The sequence below is a fragment of the Notolepis coatsorum genome (genome assembly GCF_963971535.1).
Source record: "Notolepis coatsorum genome assembly, chromosome: 4".
Lineage (NCBI taxonomy): Eukaryota > Metazoa > Chordata > Actinopteri > Aulopiformes > Paralepididae > Notolepis > Notolepis coatsorum.
Window position 1 is genome coordinate 142,044,908 of NC_140168.1, and position 21,047 is coordinate 142,065,954.

General features: G+C 47.0%; 1 protein-coding gene across 1 annotated transcript; it reads right to left on the bottom strand.

Moving 5' to 3' along the window:
* Positions 1-409: 409 nt before the first annotated feature.
* bcl6b (BCL6B transcription repressor) lies at positions 410-19,533 on the bottom strand. Its single transcript, XM_084312128.1, has 12 exons — positions 19,394-19,533; positions 18,662-18,740; positions 17,927-18,150; positions 16,430-16,678; positions 14,821-15,015; positions 14,055-14,277; positions 13,213-13,421; positions 12,386-12,489; positions 11,866-12,009; positions 11,094-11,224; positions 3,492-3,629; positions 410-2,006 (listed from the first exon to the last, which is right to left on the bottom strand). The coding sequence occupies exons 3-12, from the start codon at positions 18,136-18,138 to the stop codon at positions 1,866-1,868; spliced, it is 1,746 nt and encodes a 581-aa protein (XP_084168254.1). The 5' UTR covers positions 18,139-18,150; positions 18,662-18,740; positions 19,394-19,533; the 3' UTR covers positions 410-1,865.
* Between the last annotated feature and the right edge of the window lie 1,514 nt (positions 19,534-21,047).

The window sequence follows — 21,047 nt, forward strand, 5'->3', positions numbered from 1 at the left end:
CAAGTACTTTCCTCAGCACTATTTTTCATTTTAAAAGGGCATTTAAAAGGATACAATTCACTTTTTAATGCTGTTTTTTATAGAAAAATAATCGGATCCAATATTTATGGCTTAAAACCAATTTCTGACAATTAGTTACACTTTAAATACAAAATAAAAAAATCTTGATTCAGAACAATTTGATCATGGATGAACAAAACTTTGATTTGAATTTCAAGGACTTTTTAAGCACCTTGTTAAAAATGGGCTGTTTTCAAGGAATTCCAGGCCTTGACTTTTTTTTGTAAAAAATCAAGCACTTTAAGCACTTCAAGGACCTTGTGCGAACCTTGCATCCTGCGATGTCAGCAGACACGACTGGATTGCAGAGTACGTTGAGCAGAAAAGACACACCATACACAGATTTTCCAATTGATAAAAAAAAATGATTTAATTTAATTTGTATAAAACCATTCTTGTCTTTGTCCAGCAAAAGAACTCCATACAATCGTAACATTATTCCATTTCCAATTGTTTACATTTGCCTCATCAAGCCTTTTGACTCTGAAAACAATATTTCATACTTGTAGTTTCCAACTTCTGTACAAGATAACACAGTCCTTTGCCTGCTTGGACTAAGAAATTCAGGTATTACGCACCAACGTCAGTAACATACAGTAGTAGCCTTCCTTTTTAAATAAAGTATTAGAAAAATACTCCAAAACACTCATACTCCATTTGACATACTTGTCAAAGGAGTTTCTCAATCAAAACGCAGGCCCCAGGCCTTAAGATTTAGTAAAACATTAGTTAAATAACTATTTAAGATGACATACTTTTAACATGTTCAGTGTCTCAACAGTGCTTTAATTCCGATACTGAAATCTGAAACTGTATCTCGATTGTACTGCTGTGAAGATTCGCCACAATAGTCTTGGTTTTATTCTTTCTTCTTCTTCTTCATATCTTTGATTCAACCTGCTCTTCCCATCTCTTTCGCAAACTTTACTTAATCCATCTTTCAAACCATCCGCATGTCCTAATTTCATTTCTGTATTCTGTGCGCATAACGTTTAAGACATTCCTCTCATCTCTCTCTTATTCTCTTCCTTCCTTCTCTCTCTCTTTCTTATTCCCTTCTTTCCTTCTCTCTCACTCTTATTCCCTTCCTTTCTTCCTTCCTTCCTTCTCTCTCTCTCTCTCTCTCTCTCTCTCTCTCTCTCTCTCTCTCTCTCTCTCTCTCTCTCTCTCTCTCTCTCTCATTCCCATCTTTTTTTCTCTTCACTCACCCTCAATCCAACATTCCTTAAAAAACACCTGCATAAAATAAAGAAAATGTAAGAAATAATAACTCATGTTACAAATGACCGTTGCAGATGTGCAGTGAACGCTGTCTACTACAAATCAGCCATAATGCTCCAAACGCTGCAAACGGATAGTGCTGCTGAGCCGCAAGGCCCCTCCCCTCTGCCAGCGTCTCCCGGGGTAACAGACCAGTCTTATCTGGTTTAATGCGTTTTATATCATCCTCCTAAGGACCCGTCTGCCTACATCACTGAGGCAATAGCTCTTTGACAAATTACAACATGAGAGGAGTCTAGCCAGTGGGGGGCGAAAGCTTTTAAAGAATACTAGCTCATGTTCATCGAACAGAGAGCGACGAGATAAGTGGTTTTAGACTGCTGTGCCTCACTATATCAGGGGTGCTTTGCAACTCTTTTCTTCTTAAATGCAGCAAGTTACACAAGTATTATTCCCCCCCATTGCTACACAGACTTTCATACATGGCAGTGGAATTAGTTAACTGAATTCCCGACCACCTGGCAACCATGACAAATCTCCAATGGATCACGGTGCAGGTTCAAAGGTCACAGGGCTCCTTTGTTTCAGCAGGCCTGAAGGATGGCCTGGTAGGGCTCCGCCAGGACCTTGTAGCGGATCTTGGTGTTGGTGATGGCGCCGTGCTTCTGCCGCAGGTGGAGCCGCAGTTGACTCTTGTGACGGAAGTGCAGGTCGCACTTCTCACACTGTGGGAGGGCAGAGGTCAGAGGTCAGCTGGTTGCAGACGCTGCGGCACAACCGCCAAATGTTGTAAGATTCTGTGTGTGTGTGTACTGTGTGTGTGTGTGTGTGTGTGTGTGTGTACTGTATGTGTGTGTGTGTGTGTGTGTGTGTGTGTGTGTGTGTGTGTGTGTGTGTGTGTGTGTGTGTGATCAAACACACACATGCATGATTGTGTGTCATGCAATGTTTGTTTGTTTTTGTTGTTTCTTGGGGAGGGGGGGGTGCAAACATGTGTACTGTATAAGAACGTGCCTCATATATATATATACTAGGGCTGTCAGTTTATCGCGTTAATTAGATTAATTAATTACACAGCAAATTATCGCGTTATGAAAATTAACTCAACATGTATTACAAAAGAAAAGTTTATTTTTTTTTATAATTTCTTTTTATATAAATTTTTTTGTATCTCATTCATTCCATAAAAATGTAGAATAAACATTTACAGACTTTTCTTTAATATGGTCCATTTGCATGTTCTTGGTATCTGATTCTAGGGACATCTATGAATCTCAGGGAATGTATTCCCAGTGTCAGAAATACTGTGGGCTAGATCCACAAAGAATGGATTGCACAGAGCAAGGTGCACCCTTACTTACAATTCATTATGAATTGAAAATGGGGGACCCTGATGTAAACAAGACGAAAGTCTTTCTCTGGTCTGCATCCCCTTAACAATTGTGTGTATTGAGCCGTACTGTATTGTACCCATTCTGCAATCTGTTAATAACATTTTCATTCAATCAATCAATCTGCGCTGTGATTGATTGAATGAGAAATTTATTTTGAGTCAATTGTAATGAACCAAATGAGAATATCAATAATTTTTTTTAATCTTTGACTGTGAATAACACTATGCTCAAATTGACCAGACCTGAAAAATCTAAGCAAATTAAATAGATGGAGGATGATTAAACAGAAGGTTTTGTAGATATAGTACTGAATTCTGCCATCCGGACACATGCAATTTGAAATATGATTATAGAATATAGAATATCAGGCATAAAATGGTTATGCGATTAAAATGCGATTAATTAGATTAATTAATTACAAATCCTGTAATTAATTAGATGAATTTTTTTAATCGCCTGACAGCACTAATATATACACACATTACTACGGTCATATGGTGCAGACATTACAGCACAACCGCCAAATGTTGTATGGTTCTGTGCTTGTATGTGTGCGCGTGCGTGTGCGTGTGTGTGCGTGTGCGTGTGTGTGTGTGTGTGTGTGTGTGTGTGTGTGTGTGTGTGTGTATGTGTGTGTGTGTGTGTGTGCGTGTGTGTGTGTGTGTGTGTGTGTGTGTGTGTGTGTGTGTGTGTGTGTGTGTGTGCGACCATGCATGTGTAATCAAACACACATGGGGGGGGGGGCAAACACATGTATATAAAAGCGTGCTATAAGCGCTGGAGCTACATGGTCACATCTGCTGGCCGCGGGCTCACCGTGTAGGGCTTCTCTCCGGTGTGAATGCGCAGGTGACTCTTCAAGGTCTGCAGATGGCGGAAGCGCGTGCCGCAGGTGTGACAGGGGTACGGTTTCTCCCCCGTGTGGATCAGGACGTGGGCCCTCAGGTGGGCAACCTGGCGCGCGGACGGAGCACAAACGGCAAGAGGTTAGAAACACCGTTTCTACAGCTAGATTAAATGGTGCAAACTATCAAACAATAGATAGCTGGAACCATATTCTCTATCAAGTTAGGACCTCTACTATATAACTAGCATGACATAACTAATTATATCTGTATAATCCCCTTTTTTCTTTTTGGTCTTTGTTGAAATCTTTGCTCATTTCTTTTTCTTTTCAGGCCTATGACGGGGTGGGTTGGGGGGGAAAATCATTTTTTATTATTTAAAATTTAGTTTTGTTTTAAAAAAAGAGATTTTTATAATGTATTTAATTGTTAATTGTTTTTTTTTGTCAACGGTGGTTGGTGCAGGGGTTTGGGGGTACGATTTTTTTTAAATGCGGCAAGGGGCAAGTCAATGCTTGTAGTTGGCAAATAATTAAAATTATGTTTTATGTGAATTTCTTTGTACCTGTGCCTTTCATCCAAAAATGAAAAGATTAAATAAAAATAAAACACTGTTTCAGTTCAGTGTTATTATCCCAGATGGGAAACTTGGCTTGCAGTCAGGAGCTCAAATAGAAACAGCACAATATGATGAATGAATGAATTAAGTTTATTTCGAGCCATTTAGCGTGTACAAAAAAAACACAAATCAAATTACAAGTTGGCCGAAAAGGTTAGGGCTGAAGCTGCAAGCTTGTAAATGCCCTAACCCAGTGCATCACCTTAAATGTATCGTTGATCTTCGTTAATATCAACCAAAAAAAACTAAAAGATAATAACCATTAACGTAAGGTTATGTATATATGGTTTTGAAATTCTGGTGACGCTCAGCGTCAGTCTGCACGCACTTCACTTCGTGCACGAGCACTGAATAAAAAATTCCACAATGTACCTTTACATCCCAACATTCGTCTGGCCACACCCCTATCCGCTTACCTTCATAAGCAGGTGTGTGGTCACCTACTCGCCTCCTTCCCAAACTTTCACCACAAGGTGAAATCAAGGGCCGCAGTGGCGTCCTGACGCTGAGCGTCACCAGAATTCATAGAACTTATATACATAACCTTACGTTCTATTTCATTCTGGCTCCGCTCAGCGTCAGTCTGCACAAGAGGAGCTGAGCGGAAGCCAGAAGCTCGACAAATGTACCCCGCTGAGGCCCCCCACAACCATCAGACCGGGGAGGACCGAGCCCCCCGACCCTCCCTAATGGAGGATACCCTCCCTATTGGAGGACGGAAGGGAGACGGATCCGACCGTGCGAAGAGGAACTCAAGCAACTCAACGCACAGGGTGAGCAGATCGTGGCTTGACCCCACGACTACGCACATGCACAACCCGCATGCCACCAGGGAACGAACGGAAGGAACAACCCTCGTTACTGCCCCCAAAATCACGGGGTCAAGAGCAAACTCAACCCCGAGGCAAGGCCGTAGCAGCGGAGCACGAAGGAAGACCCAGACACACTGAAGGGACTGGATCCCCTGGAAAAAGGGGGGCCCGGAGAGGTCAATGACGCCAGGCATCAAGACCCCACCAGGCGGTCACTTAGTGACACCGCCCCCCACATCGCCAGCTTATTCGGACAGGGCCCCTCCAAGAGCGGGCCCTTTCCCCCCATTAGTACACCGCCTGGCACACTGACCCTGCAAGACAGGCAGTCAGCATGGCCGAAAAACGTTCAAAAAGTTAACCAACGGAAGCAGGCAGCGCACCGGGGAAACCAGGCAACAGGCTGTAGATCCGAGCCTGGAGCACTGCGGACGAGACAGGCGCCAAAGGGGTCAACTGAAAACAGCCCCCCCGGCGGAAGGGGCGTATGCTGGCGTTGTTGCGCACCATGACAAAGCCTCCATCAAAAACCCCCACCCAGAGGGGTCGAGGCAGAGAAGGCTGACACGATTGGCAGACGCCATGAACGTGCAGGGGCACACTCAACCGGGTAACCCGGGAGTTGACTCTGCTCCAACACACCAGGGAATCAACCACCCTCTTGGTACCACATACGGTGGTTGTTCCTATAACCCCTCAAGAAAAAGGGTTATCCCAGGCCTACGGTTTCAACGAAACATTACTTCGGACCGGGCCCGGCGGTTCGGGAAGCACACAGGGTTACCAGAGGAGGTCCAGAAGACTACCCCAACAGCCCCCTCTTCGCCATGCGTGAGAGAGGAGCGAAAGAAAGGAGAACCAGCCCCTTATAATAGTGCCAGGTACAACGTGTACCCAACAAAGGGTCTCCATAACGCCTAACCCTGTGACACCCGGGCCGACCCGGCATTTTTCCCCCCGAAAAAAGCACAAGTCCCTCAGGGTACCAGAACAGCAGATCCGCATCCCCGGCGGACAACGGGTTAACTGACCTGGACCAGCGTGACCAGAACCAGCCCCGTGCCCTAACCACGCCGACATGCCCACTCCAGGAGAGGGGACAGGTATGCGTGTTGATCTAAAACATGAAAAGAGGGCGCCACCCAGACGGTCCTATATATACCACGCTCAGTGGCCCACCCCAAGGGCGTGAGACCCCTCTACCTATGTTCTGATCTATTCCGTTAACATCCCCCAGATATGAACGAGAATCCGTCGAGACCCAGTAACAGGCTCTCGGAAGAGGAAAAAATCCCCCATCCCAGTTGCCCTATAAAAACGCTGTTTTAATAACAAGCAACCAAGGCGTACTAGCCTCCCGCATGATTCTTAACAGAAACACCCCGAGCCAGCACTATGTATGCGTCGGGACCCAAAACATATCAATGGAAAGTCTAACCAGACCCCACATTGATCCTTCAAGGCGCCATATTCTCCACTCTTTTTTATTAAAAAAGAAAGAAACACCGACTGACATGAATCCCACGTGACGCAGCCGAGGGTAAACATTTTTACATTTTTACATCCCGCCACCCTCACCACAGAGGAGAGACGGAACTCCTCAGAGAGACTTCCCACGTGAGCCATAGATTGAAAAGTCACGGTAACATTGAGTCATGTGACCAACCGACTCAAGTTACACGTATATCAAGCGTAGTAGAACAGTAAGTTCCTACGCTCTGCCCCGACAACTTGACAACAGACCCTACATACGGGTCTAAACTCACGGAAGCCGTCGTCCAATAGAAACGTGCCTAGTGACGTTTGCTATGACGGGGGGAAACCCAAGACTCAATCGCCTGTGATAGGTGCGGAGTCTGGGAAACCCTCCCCCCCCGTGCCAAGCTGCCTAACAGCTCGACCCTGACCGAATGAAAAGAGAGTCCCAGAAAACCCCCTGACCAATCAGAAGAGGGAAGGAGGGGTTTATCCGGTACCCCCTCGCAAGCCCAACCCTCGCATATGACAACAACAACAGCCATATGATACGTTCAGTAGCAATGCCAATGAATAGCGCAAGCTAATCCAATGCACGCTAGCCACAGACACATCTGTGAACAGGGTTTATAGCAAGGCCAAGTTGTGTGTGTGTGAACCCGACACCCGTATCTATGTTGTAAGACACAGAAAAATCTGATAGAGAGAGAGAGCGGCTGAGCCGCGGTACGTTTTCATACGAGCATTACTGCAAACCAACACAATAGTGTTGCAGCTCAATATCACTGTTTAAGCAACAGAGCACACAACTAACCTCTACCTTTATGTGGAGATTCAGGTCGAGGCAGAAAAAACCCTTTTTCAACCGAGTGTAGGCTGCAGGCCTTGCTTAAGCTCTAACATGAAAATAATGTCTAGCCCTCCTATCAAACCCATACTAGCGAAAGATTCACACGTTGCATCCCCATCATATGTTTGGTGAATAAACACACAGTTTGTTAACAAAATACAGTCCCCCTTTAGGAGGGTCTCTTTATTTTCCAACAAAAATCATAGAGGGGCCGGGAAGGGAACAGGGGGGGACCACAGAGGGAAAAAGTCAATGAAGTTAGCGACGCCTGCCACGAGCCGCTCGGGGCTTTCCACCCCGTGGAGCCCCGGAGGGACGGTAAACGATCGGCGGCTGGTCTCGCCGATCCCTACCGTCACCTCCGGGCGTAGATGGGCCGGCTGTAGTGGCGGAGGCGCCCTCTCTCCTCCTGGCCTTCTTTGCCGAAGGTCCAGCAGTGGTAGCAGCGGCGGCCACGGCGGAGGAACCTCGACGACGCGGCGGCCGTCTGACTCCACCGGCAACATCGGGCGGGGGGAAATGAGGCTGGAGCACGGAGCGCTCCTCCTGCATCTCCCTGCAGGTTGAGGTCATCAGCTGCAGTGCCGACCCGAATAGTCCAGCCTTCGAGAGGGGTGCCGTCAGAAGGGGAGTCCTCTTCTTCTCCGGCACACGCGCCTGCTCCAGCCAAAGGTGGCGCTGGATCAGAGTGGCCAGGGCGCGCACTTTCCCAGCGGCTATAGCCTGCGGCTGAATCAGATGCAGGATGGCTCCTGCCGACTGGGCGAGCTGATCATGCTGTAAATCAGTCAGCTCCGTGCCGCCCGTCAATATCCCGGACATGAATCTCGCCAGCTGCGCGATGTTAGAAGTGGCAGCTAGAGATTGTGTTCCGGTGATAAATGACTGGTCGCTCCAAAATGCCAACCGCCTCGCCGATTTCCCTTGGGGAACCGGCTTCCGTAACGGCTCCCACACCACCTCAGGACAAAGGAGCGCCGCCATCGGCCTATCAAGCCGTGGCACGCCCTCCTTCATGCCGTCTACCAAACCCGCCACCCGCGTGACTTGCACGTAGGCGGGAGTAAGGCCCATGATGTGGGAGACCACCTGGCCCTGACGGACGTAGGCCGCCATTGAGGGGAAAAATGGGTAGACAACGTCCACCCCTCTCACCGGGCGACGTTGCCATAGATGACCTATGAGATCGTCAGGAATAGGAACAGGCAGTGGCTGCGGCAGCGGCACGCCGTTTGCGACTGCCGCCGCCGCCATGAGCTCGTGGAACAAAGCATGCAGTTCCCCCTGCATACTTTCCCCCACCGAGCTCGCGTCCCTCACATGCAGCAGACTACTGGTTACAGAGCCACATTCTGATGTGGCTGATAGCAGGGCATCCCGCCGCCGAGTCGGAGGTTCTAACCCAACATCTGCGTACGAGGAATCCCAAGGAGACATCTCACCCCCCTCCAGTGTTACCTGGACGGGCGGTGGACATGTCTCCACCGGGGCATCGAACAAGAACCCGTCCGCTTCTACCATGTAGTCCTCTGTTTCCATTGGCCATGGAGAATCAGACGCATCCTCATCCGGCTCCAGCAACTCACCAAAACCAGGCCGTTTGCGTCTACAAGCCACCATCTTGCGACGGGAGCGAGCCGACGCAAAAAGTTTGCGTCTCAAATCCTCCGCAACCAGAGGAGCCGGCCGCCCAACAGCGGACGACTCCCCGGAGGCAAAGGAACCAGAGCCGGAACCAGGCCATCGCACAGGAGACGGCGCTGGTGCACCAGCTCCTTGGAGAGGCAAACTATCTATCGGACGCCTACCGGGCACGGCTGCCGACCACGAAAGAGGCCTCAACCCCGCTCCAAGACGCACGACAGAGGAGGCAATGGAGAACCGCTGGTGAAGGGTGACGTTGCTAGCGCGACCCTCCGAGGTAAACATTATGACTTAGCTTTTTTCTTTTAAAATTTATGAGAGAAAGAAAAAAGCAAGAAAAAATGTAAACACGTAACTCAACTTTCTTTAGCTAACAACCTCGTCAAGTGGGGTATATACCAGGCACTCCTTGTGGTGAAAGTGAAGAAGGAGGCGAGTAGGTGACCACACACCTGCTTATGAAAGTAAGCGGATAGGGGTGTGGCCAGACGGATGTCGGTATGTAAAGGTACATTGTGGATTTTTTATTCAGTGCTGTGCACGAAGTGAGGTTAGTGCAGAATGACGCTGAGCGGAAGCCAGTATGATATAGAACCTTCTGTAGTGTGGTAGTGAAAGGTTAACCTTCTGTAGTGTGGTAGTGAAAGGTTAACCTTCTGTAGTGTGGTAGTGAAAGGTTAACCTTCTGTAGTGTGGTAGTGAAAGGTTAACCTTCTGTAGTGTGGTAGTGAAAGGTTAACCGTCTGTAGTGTGGTAGTGAAAGGGTTAACCTTCTGTAGTGTGGTAGTGAAAGGGTTAACCGTCTGTAGTGTGGTAGAGTGAAAGGTTAACCGTCTGTAGTGTGGTAGAGTGAAAGGTTAACCGTCTGTAGTGTGGTAGAGTGAAAGGTCAACCTTCTGTAGTGTGGCAGTAAAAGGGTTTAATCCCCTTGGGGAAATTTGGCCTCTGCATGTGGCCCATCCTAACTGTCTTTAGGAGCAGGTGGGCAGCCAGATATAGTGCGACGCCCGGGGACCCACTCCAGCTGTAAGGACCGGTACCTCGGTCAAGGGCAGCGGCAGGATGTACTGTACCTAGCGTGCATGTCTTTTATAGTGTGGAAGGAAAGCGGAGTACCCGGAGGAAACCACGCAAACACGGAGACAACATGCAAATGCCACACAGAAAGTCCCTGCTGGGCTTTGAACCCAGGGCCTTCCTGCTGTGAGTTACACTATTGGCAAGTATTTCATACAACTTCACTCTTCTTCTTCTTCTTCTTCTTCTTCTTCTTCTTCTTCTTCTTCTTCTTCTTCTTCTTCTTCTTCTTCTTCTTCTTCTTCTTCTTCTTCTTCTTCTTCTTCTTCTTCTTCTTCTTCTTCTTCTTCTTCTTCTTCTTCTTCTTCTTCTTCTTCTTCTTCATATCTTTGATTCAACTTGCTCTTTCTTTCACTTTCACTTTATCCATCTTTCAAACCATCCGCATGTCCTCATTTAATTTCTGTATTCTGTGCGCATAATGTTTACTTTTAACCCTTTCACTGCCACACGACAGCCGGTTAACACTTTCACTGTGACAATACAGAAGGTTAGCCCTTTACTATCACACAACCGACGGCGATGCTCCATCATTAGCATCATTAGCTCCGCGGATAACCTTGTCGTGTGGCAGTGAAAGGGTTATTCCTCTCATCTCTCTCTTATTCTCTTCCTTCCTTCTCTCTCTCTTATTCCCTTCCTTCTGTCTTTCTCGCTCTATCTCCCTCTCTCTCTCTCTCTCTCTCTCTCTCTCTCTCTCTCTCATTCCCGTCTTTCATTCTCTTCACTCATCCTCAATCCAACATTCCTTATTAAAAAAACACCTGCATAAAATGTTTAAAAATAACTACAAATTCGTTTTTTTTTCATACAAGAAATCTGAACTATCGCTTTAACCCTTTCACTGCCACACTACCAAAGGGTTAACTCTTTCACAACCACACTACAGACGGTTACATACTGTAGTGTGGTAGTGAAAGGTTAACCTTCTGTAGTGTGGTAGTGAAAGGTTAACCTTCTGTAGTGTGGTAGTGAAAGGTTAACCTTCTGTAGTGTGGTAGTGAAAGGGTTAAGGAGTGCAATTTCTAACATCTTCAGACACACACACACACACACAGCTCCTGTGTCTCCATCCCAAACAGGCTGAGGCCTCACCTGGACGAAGCGGGCTCCGCAGGTGTCACAGCGGTAGGGTTTCTCTCCAGAGTGGATGCGAGAGTGAGTCTTCAAGTTAGCGGGCCTGTTGAACTGGGCGCCGCAGACGTTACAGCGGTACGGTTTTTCACCTGCAGAAGGTAAAAGCCAGGTCAGATGTTAATTGACCTATCACACACAAACCCCACCCTCTTTTCCTTGATCCTCCAGTCACTACTTCCACTTTCCCTCGGACAAAACTTATTAATCTGCAATTGACAACTAATACGATTTGTGCAAGTATTGTGCGGCATGTAATCCAGCAGTTATCTTCTGCACAACTAGTGGACAATTAGTGAATTACAAGTCAAAGGCAGTGTTTAATTTGTTGGCAAAATAATATTAAAGGTGCTATAGAAAACATTCAGCCACTAGATGTCGCATTAGAGAACCAGCATGTAATTTATCCAATCGGGTGCATTCCACTTGGGGAAATAGGAAGTAGGGAGAGGATACATGCACTCAACATGTAAACAACAACATTGATTTTGGACCTGCCAAAATCTTTTAAATGATAAATTCATTAATCAATATTTGTTTCATTTTTGGCGGGAAAAGCAATACTTTTATTCCACACCTTTATAAAGGCTCTGTGGATGTATTATTATTCTCTTTTCAAGTGATTACTCTACATAAAAAAAAGTATCTATAGCACCTTTAACACAATTTGATAGTAGCCGACTGATAATGTTGCACATTTGCACTTGTTACTTTAACAGTTTCTCTGAATCACCTGCGCAGACGGTCTTGGTCCCGCCCAGGTTGCCAGAGTAAGAGAACGGCGTACAGTAATTCTCGCGCTTGATTGGTTGTTGGCAGTGATGGGCATGTTCTGATTCAATGGAGCAGGGTTTCGGGAAGAGGTTGCAAGGTGAGACTGAGGTGGAAGACAAAACAGAAACACGATTAACACGTCATGATGCTATTTGAAGATTTTAACCCTTTCACTACCACACTACAGAAAGTTAACCCTTTCACTACCACATGACAAAGGGTTAACCCTTCCACAACCACACTACAGAAGGTTAACCCTTTCACTACCACACTACCAAACGGTTAACCCTTTCACTGTGACAATACAGAAGGTTAACCCTTTCACTACCACACGACAAAGGGTTAACCCTTTCACAACCACATAACAGAAGGTTAACCCTTTCACTACCACACTACAGACGGTTAACCGTCTGTAGTGTGGTAGTGAAAGGGTTAAAGTTCACGTTCTTGCCGTTTCTGGACAGAGGGGGTCGACCTACCTGTTCCCTCCCTGTCTGAGGGAGGTTCCATCGGATGGTCAGAGGTGGGTGGCCCCGGGGGAGGGGCTCGGCCAGAACCCTCGTAGCAGGAGGCCTGCCCCTGTCTGAGAGAGGAACAAGCCTTCGTTACGTTCCAAGGAAACCTGCGTTTATACCTGAAATACTGTTTACTTTCACTCTTACTCAATAGTATATTGTATATTCAGAATCAAATAATTGTACGTATAATATAACCAATAGCCAGGGCATACAGACCCTCATCTGCACCTTTGTTTACACTGTTTATTTTTCTCATATTTCTATATATTCAGAGTTAATTATATTGTTTACATATTGCATATTGCATATTGCATATTGCATATTACATATTACATATTGTTTCTTCTCATATTCTTATGTGTAGATCAAATTTGATTGCCTATATTTATGTATGTTCTACTATTACAGATGACTCAACACTGTAGCACTCAAGTCTGAACACTTTGATGAACATTGTTACTCCGCTGAAAGAGTTGTACCCTTCCTACTGACTTGTCGTACAAAACTTGTATAAAAGCATCAGCTAAATTACTAAATGTAAATGTATTACCCGGCCAATACCTGTACCTCCCCTCCCCCCTCCCCCATGCTGCTATGATGCCTGAATTTCCCCAAGGGGATCAATAAATGAATTATCTTAAATCATCCCTGTGTTACAGGTAGATACACTAGATACTATATGTGTTTTTCCTTTGATTTCTCATATGTCGTCCCATTGAAAATACACGGTCTGTTTTACCCCTGTTTACCACTAGTAAATAAATGATAACAAATAGTTTCAAGCGTACCTTTTCATCTGACCAGGCACTTCCCCAGACCACGCCCCTGTTAGTTTTTTGGGCGTCATGCCCATCCTATCAGAGGTGGGGGTGTGTCTTTGCTGTTCCTCTGGCTCCTCCTCCTTCACTGTGGCGACGGCACAGAGGGGGTTGAGGACGATGTACTTGTATTTCTTCCAATTGCAGGCTTTGGGGTCCGGGGTGGGAATGGTGTCACTCTGGATGGTCAAAGAAAACAACTTCCTTATTTTATTACCTTTATAACCAAAGGCTAGTTGGTAATAAACTACTTTGGCACAAGTAACAACAATGCTCTGAACGCTTATCATATTTACAGTCTAACTGATTGTTTTCCAATGGCGTTTCTGAGAGGGGACTTCATTGTTTTAACTTGACTGCTAAGTCACGTTTGCTGGCTCTGTAAGTATATGTTTGCTACACACTAGCAATAAGGGTGTTGATTACGTTTGCTAACCTTGCTAGCTACCGTTAGTTAACCTTGCTAGCTATTGTTAGCTAACCTTGCTAGCTATCGTTAGCTAACCTTGCTAGCTACCATTAGCTAACCGCCTAGATTTAGATTATAGCCGCCATTGTCTGAGCTAATGCAATAGCCGACCACAAGTCGAACGTAAACAATTCCAGATTTCAAAACAATCCAGAAAAGGACGAGCGTTTTATGGTGCAAGTTTATTAAACCTCAAGTACACAAACAGTGTATTTTTGGTGAATGATTTTTACGTAGACATAAATGAGTTGTTTACGAGAAAAACTCCATTGGGCATCTTTTAAATCCAACCACATCTATGCTACTTTCAAGAGTGAGCTTCCTCTAGGCTTTGGAGTCATACCATCATGACGTGGTTGGCGAGGCTGCAAGTGTTGGATTCTGCCGGGGAGTTGGGCTGGCAGCTGGATTGGGAGGGGCTGTCCGGGGATGGGGTGGCGTCAGGTTCCCGTTTCAGGTTCTGCGACCTAGGCTTGTAAGTCGGGAAAGCCCCTGGCTTCAGAGAGGCCCCGCAGTCTCCGGGGACCCTGGCGGAGAAACGGAGGAAATGGTGTAATAAGGTTAAACTTGTCAACAAATAAAGAGGGACACACACAGTCACACTGGCAGACACACTCCTGGCTTCCTGCAAGCCTGCACACACACAAACAAGCTCTCTCTCTCTCTCTCTCTCTCTCTCTCTCTCTCTCTCTCTCTCTCTCTCTCTCTCTCTCTCTCTCTCTCTCTCTCTCTCTCTCTCTCTCTCATTGTCTCTTTGTCTCTCACTCACTCAGTCACTCACTCACTCACTCTCATCGCCCTGTCCAAAATCAAAGCCTTTACACCCCCTCTCTCTAACCTCTATGTCTCTAACCTCTCTTTCTCTCTCTCTTCTCTCTGTCTATCTCTCCTATCTCCCATTGTCTTTATGTCTCTAACTAACTCACTCACTCACATCCCTGGCTTCCTGCAAGCATGCACACAGACGCAAACAAGCTCTCTCTTCTCTCTCTCTCTCTCTCTCTCTCTCTCTCTCTCTCTCTCTCTTCTCTCTCTCTCTCTCTCTCTCTCTCTCTCTCTCTCTCTCTCTCTCTCTCTCTCTGACCCATCCTCTGCATTCTATAAAGAACCTTGACAGTCTCAGTCTGCTCCTCTGAGACGTCTCACCTGGCTGAATGACTCCAGTCTCAGCTGCCGGCTGGGAGGGGGCGGGGCGTTCATACCGGGGTGTCGGACCGGGCAGGGCTCCACCCTGCGGGGCCACAGATGCTACAGACACCCTGGAGTCCAGCTCCAACGGAGGGTGTGCTGCATTCATCCTCTCACTGTGGAACACAAGACAAGTCCTCATGTCAATAACACACAGTGGCGCAGCGGATATTGCGCTCGTCACCAGGGACTCCGGGTTCAACTCCGGCTGTCGGCGTTGCCTCCGGCTTGGGCCGGCCGTCATACTAACTCAATTGGCAGAGTTAGCGGGTGGAAGTCGATGGGTGGTAATCTGGACGTTGTGGACAGTGCCTCCTACAGGTCGGTTGGGGACGCCTGCACAGCAGAGACAGGAAATGCCGGGGGTAGTGTGAGCCTCCCACACGTTACACCTCGCCAATGAGAGTCCGCGCTGGCAGGTGAAAAGATGTGACAGGCTGCCTCCACATGTATCGGAGGGGACATGTGATGCAAGGCTTCTATCCTCCCTACAACCGGCCAGTGGGGGGCATATGTGAGCAACGTTCAAGACAGGGGAGGGAAGAATTGGCACAATGGAATTGGGATGGGAGAAAAATAGAAAAAGAGGAGAAAAAGTGAGAAAAAAAAATGCACTTAAAGGGATAGTTCTCGTTTATGGAACCCTGGCTCTATTAGCTTTCTCAGCACAGTCCATGCTGTTTTCCTCATACTAGCTCCGGTTCGTTAGCCACAGACCAAAGTCAATGGGGCCGAGCTCCTGTCTGTACAAGCAGATTGAAGCTCACTGGCATTTACACCACAGTACACACAGGAGTTTGACCCCATTGACTTTGCATTAGTTTGTGGCTAACTAGCTGGAGATAGCACGGGTTACAGTATGGGTTGTGCTGAAAATGGACTCTACCGTGTGGCGTTTAATAATTTTTGTTGTATCCAATATACTGTATAATATTGGATATTATTCATTTATATAATATTTAACCCTTTCACATGTAAGACCTCACAATGGGATAGAATATTTTGAGAACTGAACCGCTGGCCATTGAAAGCTATGGAGGTCTAGAATAAGAGTAGGAGGGGTGGGGGTGAAGGGGGGGTTAGAGGATGGGGGTTTGGGGGGTGGGGGGTATGTTAATGTTTAAATTACTATGTAAATTAAGGTTAAATAAAACCAATAAACATATTGTTTAGGAAAATAAAGAAAAGAAAAGAGAGAAAAAAGCTACCGACATAATAATAATAATAATAATAATAATAATAATAATAATTATTATTATAATAATAATAATAATAATAATAATAATAATATAATGTTGATTCCTACTTAACCCTTTCACTACCACACTACCAAAGGGTTAACCCTTTCACTGCGACGATACAGAAAGTTAACCCTTTCACTGCCACACAACAAAGTGTTAACCCTTTCACTACCACACTACAGACGGTTAACCTTTCACTACCACACTACAGACGGTTAACCGGTTAATAAGGGTTAATCCTTGTCAACTTGCCGGACGGACGGCACCCCCTGCAGTCGCTCTCGCTCACCTGTGCAGCACGAACGCCCGGCAGGCGTCGGCCACGTGGTCCATCTGCAGGTAGGTGGCGACGGCGAGCACTCCGGAGACGCTGCGCGGCGTCAGAGGTAGTCGGGAGGTGTACATGAAGTCCAGCAGCAGGCTCACGCTAGCCGCGTCCAGAGCGCCGGGGAGGGCGACGGTCATGAGCTGCTGCTCTCCTCCGCCGCCACGCCCCTGGAGGAGCCCGCGGCGCGAGTAGAGAGAGTAGAAGAATCCGCTGGGAAGGAAGAGGAGGACGCATTAAGAGGGAAAGTGTAATGGTAAATGGTGCATTTATATAGCAGCTTTTATCCAAAGCGTTTCACAATTTGTTCCTCACATTTTACCCCGTTCACTCACACATTCACACAACTTGCTCATCGGGAGCAGTTAGGGGGTTAAGTGTCTTGCTCAAGGACACTTCAACATGCTGCCCAGGAGGAATGGGAATCAAACCGGGAACCTTCCGATTACCATACGATCGCTCTACCTACCGAGCCACTGTCGCCACCCTTTTCACCCAAAGCAGCCAAGTTTAGCACGGCTTTCAGTTAATGTCCGATGTAGAGGAGTGTACGCAGCCGTGAGGTACAACGTGAAGTACTGCGTGCCCCCCTCCGAGGCAGTCGGAGCGGCATAGGAAAGGCAAACTGTGCATCATGGGACCCCCCTTGGCGTCCCGTAGAGGAAAAGCCACGAGGCAGAGAGGGGGGGGGAAGGAAGCGGAGGGTGAGACTGGGTTTCTCGCCACATGTCGGCCAGGCTGCAAAAGTGAAAACAATCACCGTACTGGTGTCTTCGAAAACCAACCGCTGACCGCACACGCCTCCCATAGGAGGTTGAGGTTAGGGTTGTAGTATTTGGGTTTCGGTTTATGATTCAGGACGAGTTCCGGCCTCTGCAGCGGATGAGTGACAGGACGGATGAGTGACACGACGGTGAGCCTTGGGGAGAAGAAGCACGTCCCGTGTAGAAAACAGGAAAAGGAGGAGGAAGACGCTCGAGCCAAGAACGGAGAGATGGAGAGAATCAAAGACGAGGAGGAGAGGAACAGAGGCAGAGCGGCGCGGTGCTGCGGCTGAACAAAAGGCAGAGTGCCGTGCTCAGGTTGGGATTCCTTCGGGAACAGGTCGGAAAGGAATCCCAACCTGAGCATGACATAAGAGCAAAATATGGCCAATGGAAAAGAATAGTTGAGACATTGATGACAAAAACAGGATGAGATGAGATGACACTGTAAAAAAAAGAAAACGCAGGTTGTCTCAACTTCTTTCAGAGGCTGTCTTTGCTGTTGAATCAACTAATTGGGAGAGACTGAATCTAAAATATTTAGTTGATTCAACAACAACAAGGTCACTTTTAGTAGACTTTATATGCCGAGACTCTACGTTGTTGTTTTACAGTGTCGAGAGTCGAGAGAGGAGAGAGGAGAGAAGAGAGAGGAGAGGAGGAGAGGAGGAGAGAACAGCGTGTCTTGCCCACCAACCTGCAGGCGATGAGCACGACGCTGTGGGCGCGCAGGCGGGCGCTGCCCACGACCAGGGTGGCGTCAGTGAGGACGCTCCGGTGCCGCAGCTCGTTCAGGTTCAGCAGGACGTCGTCGGAGTGCCGCGTGAACTCCTTGACGTATCCCTCCGCCGCGGCCTCGTCCCTCGCCTCGTGCCGACCTACGACCCTGTATCCTTCCACCGCCTCCATCGTTGCTCCTCTCTGAGAGAAGGGGGGATGAGATGAGGAGCAAAGGTCATTAACCCTTTCACTACCACACTACCAAACGGTTAAAGGTGTAACTTTTTCCCTTCTTTTTAACCTGTAATTATTATTACGCTCTTTTACAGCGACACTGCATCATTTACACACAACCGCGCCTGGAGCAGCTCAGTACAACTAGTCTTCTTCTTGACTACAGAGCAGCTCCGCCAGAGTAGCTGAAAGCGGCATAAGAGCACCTGGACGGTTGTTATTGAGGGAGGAAAGAGCGACACTCGTTTCCCAGCTGAACCAGTACAGGGACTCAAACCTGCGAGCTTTGGGTCACAAGCGGACTTCTCTAATCTCTTGGCTACCATCAGTTCATAACATACCATAAAATCATACCAAGTAATGATTTAACGGCAACATTTCACATGATCTCAATATTACACCTGTTGCGTGAATTCTGTTGAATTCTAATTATCATAATTACTAGATTTTCACACGGTTGGGCGCGGGAGGGACTTACCTTTGTGACACAGACAGAATAAATAGACTGGAGTGTCCCAGACACATGTGTTTAGGTGAGACCAGCTCCCTACTCGTACCTGTAGGAGAGGAGAGAAAAAACATTTATATAATTTCATCTGATCATTCATGAACCATGGATTAATCCATATAAACTTGGGCCGACATGAGTTTGTGCAGGACATAATGAGCAATGTACTGTATGTGGAAAGATAGTAATCGTGGAAATCTATTAATTGAAAGAGACATGTGGTCTCACAACAAAAGATTCCTATCTTGACCCAATTCAAACTCTACTTAGAAACCTTACTACTTAAAGGTTTTACGGCATAATTCGATGGCCAAAGAGCAAAACATCCTATCTGCGTAAAAAAGAAAGTGGGGGCACTTTGCGAGGCACTAATAACTGGTCGGTATTGTTAACACATAATATAGTAATATAGTCCAGTGTATTGTATTGTATACTTAAAAATTTGCATTCTGCAAGAAAACAACTATTGTGATTTGTAGTTTTCAAAAAAAAATGTAATTTTCAGGTTTTCTGCTCTTCAGCCACCAATATGTATCGCCTATTAAATGAAAATAAATAAAAACAAATACAATTATAAAATGAAATTGAACTCCTTTGATGTTTTCCATATTGACCTTAAATCACCTCTCAAAGATCCATGCCTCATTCACGTTCATCGCATAATCGTACAAACAAAGGTCCGAAAGCGACCGAGCGACTCACCCCGACCAGCAGGGACGAGAACCGTGCAGCACGTAGGCGGCAACCCCCCCTTCCTCGGTTCGGCGATCCGTATACAAGGTAAGGTGTCTCCGGTATATACGGTTGGCTCTGCCTTCTGCTTCCTACCGGCTCCGAGCGAGAACGTCAGTGTGGTAGCCCCCGGCAGGGGAGGGGGACTCTTTATAACGTCGCGCAGGAAGTGCTCCCTGCAAAAAGGACCTGTCGTTTCCTCTTTCCTCAACGGCCCACGCGTACCTCTGGAAGCGATGCAGGAAAAGGACCCCGGCCCAGACCCTGGGCTCCAAGTATTTTTAGTGGGCTATTCGTTTTTATAACCCCATAGCCCTGTGCGCAGGGTAATGGCAGGAAGGCGTTTGGGGTGTTTGTGTGTCACATTGAGAAAATATATAGGAGGACCCTCTGGAAGCAGAGGTATACGTGCCTGGCTGTCCAGGAGTGAAGCCTGCAGCAGATCAGATCTTTACCTCCTCCAACGCCTTCCTCTACCTCCAGCTCTCTCCGGGACATAGGTCAGACCTCTACACCTCCAATGCCTTCCTCCACCTCCAGCTCTCTCCGGGACATAGGTCAGACCTCTACACCTCCAATGCCTTCCTCCACCTTCAGCTCTCTCCGGGACATAGGTCAGACCTCTACACCTCCAATGCCTTCCTCCACCTTCAGCTCTCTCCGGGACATAGGAAGCTGTCTGAGCGGAAGCTGGAAGACTACTCTTTAGATAAACAAACTATGCCCCAAAATTGGAGAGTTGCCCCTAGAGAGGGCGTGATGCTTTCTATGAAGCCAAGGCTCTCACCCTCAGAGGACAGAGGAACACACACTTCAATCACTAGTCAATCATTGACTAGTAATAATATATAATATAATATTGACTAATAAGTTATAACATATTGAATCATATTCAATCATATTCATCAATCAGCCCAGGTTCTCTCTCTCTCTCTCTCTCTCTCTCTCTCTCTCTCTCTCTCTCTCTCTCTCTCTCATTCTTCAGTCATTCCTACCCAAGTTTAATACTAATTGCAGTGCTTTTCAGTTTCCACGTGTGGAGCAGCGCGGGTCATTTGACGGGCCTGATTCTGAACCGTGTTGCCTTGTCGTTGATTACCCTCTCAGAGTATTACTCTGCAAGACATAGAATTAGAGAAGTGTGCTTCGGTTTAACCGGGGAAGCGCAACGTGTATTTAATACAACTTTATACACGTGAGATATAAAATTACGTTCGTGAGAATTTGTGATATTGCTGAGATGACAGATTCGGGTGAGCGTGGATTTATGAGCGCTCCATAACTGCCTCCGGAACCCTCTGGCTCGCCGCCCGAGAGGAGGGAGACATCTAATGGGGACCGAGAGGAAGGAAACAAGGGGGTAAAAAAAACAAAAATCAATATGGCTGGATAGGAGAAACCCTCGCCTGGCTGTGAAAAACAACCTCCCCCTCCCTGGCTGATAGAAATGCAGCAGACAGATGTGCAGGAACTGCCACACACACACATACACACAACACACATACACACACACACACACACACATACACAACACACACACACACACACACACACACACACACACACACATACACATGCACACACACGCACAGGCAGACACACACACACGTACAGTCATGCTCGC

Bases quoted from the DNA above. Each gene is read 5' to 3' on its own strand.
- bcl6b (XM_084312128.1), bottom strand. From the start codon at position 18,138: ATGGAGGCGGTGGAAGGATACAGGGTCGTAGGTCGGCACGAGGCGAGG. The intron at 15,016-16,429 runs GTGAGCGAGAGC...TGTGTTCCACAG, and splicing joins CGGGCGTTCGTGCTGCACAG to TGAGAGGATGAATGCAGCAC. The intron at 2,007-3,491 runs GTGAGCCCGCGG...GCCCTCCCACAG, and splicing joins CCGGAGAGAAGCCCTACACG to TGTGAGAAGTGCGACCTGCA.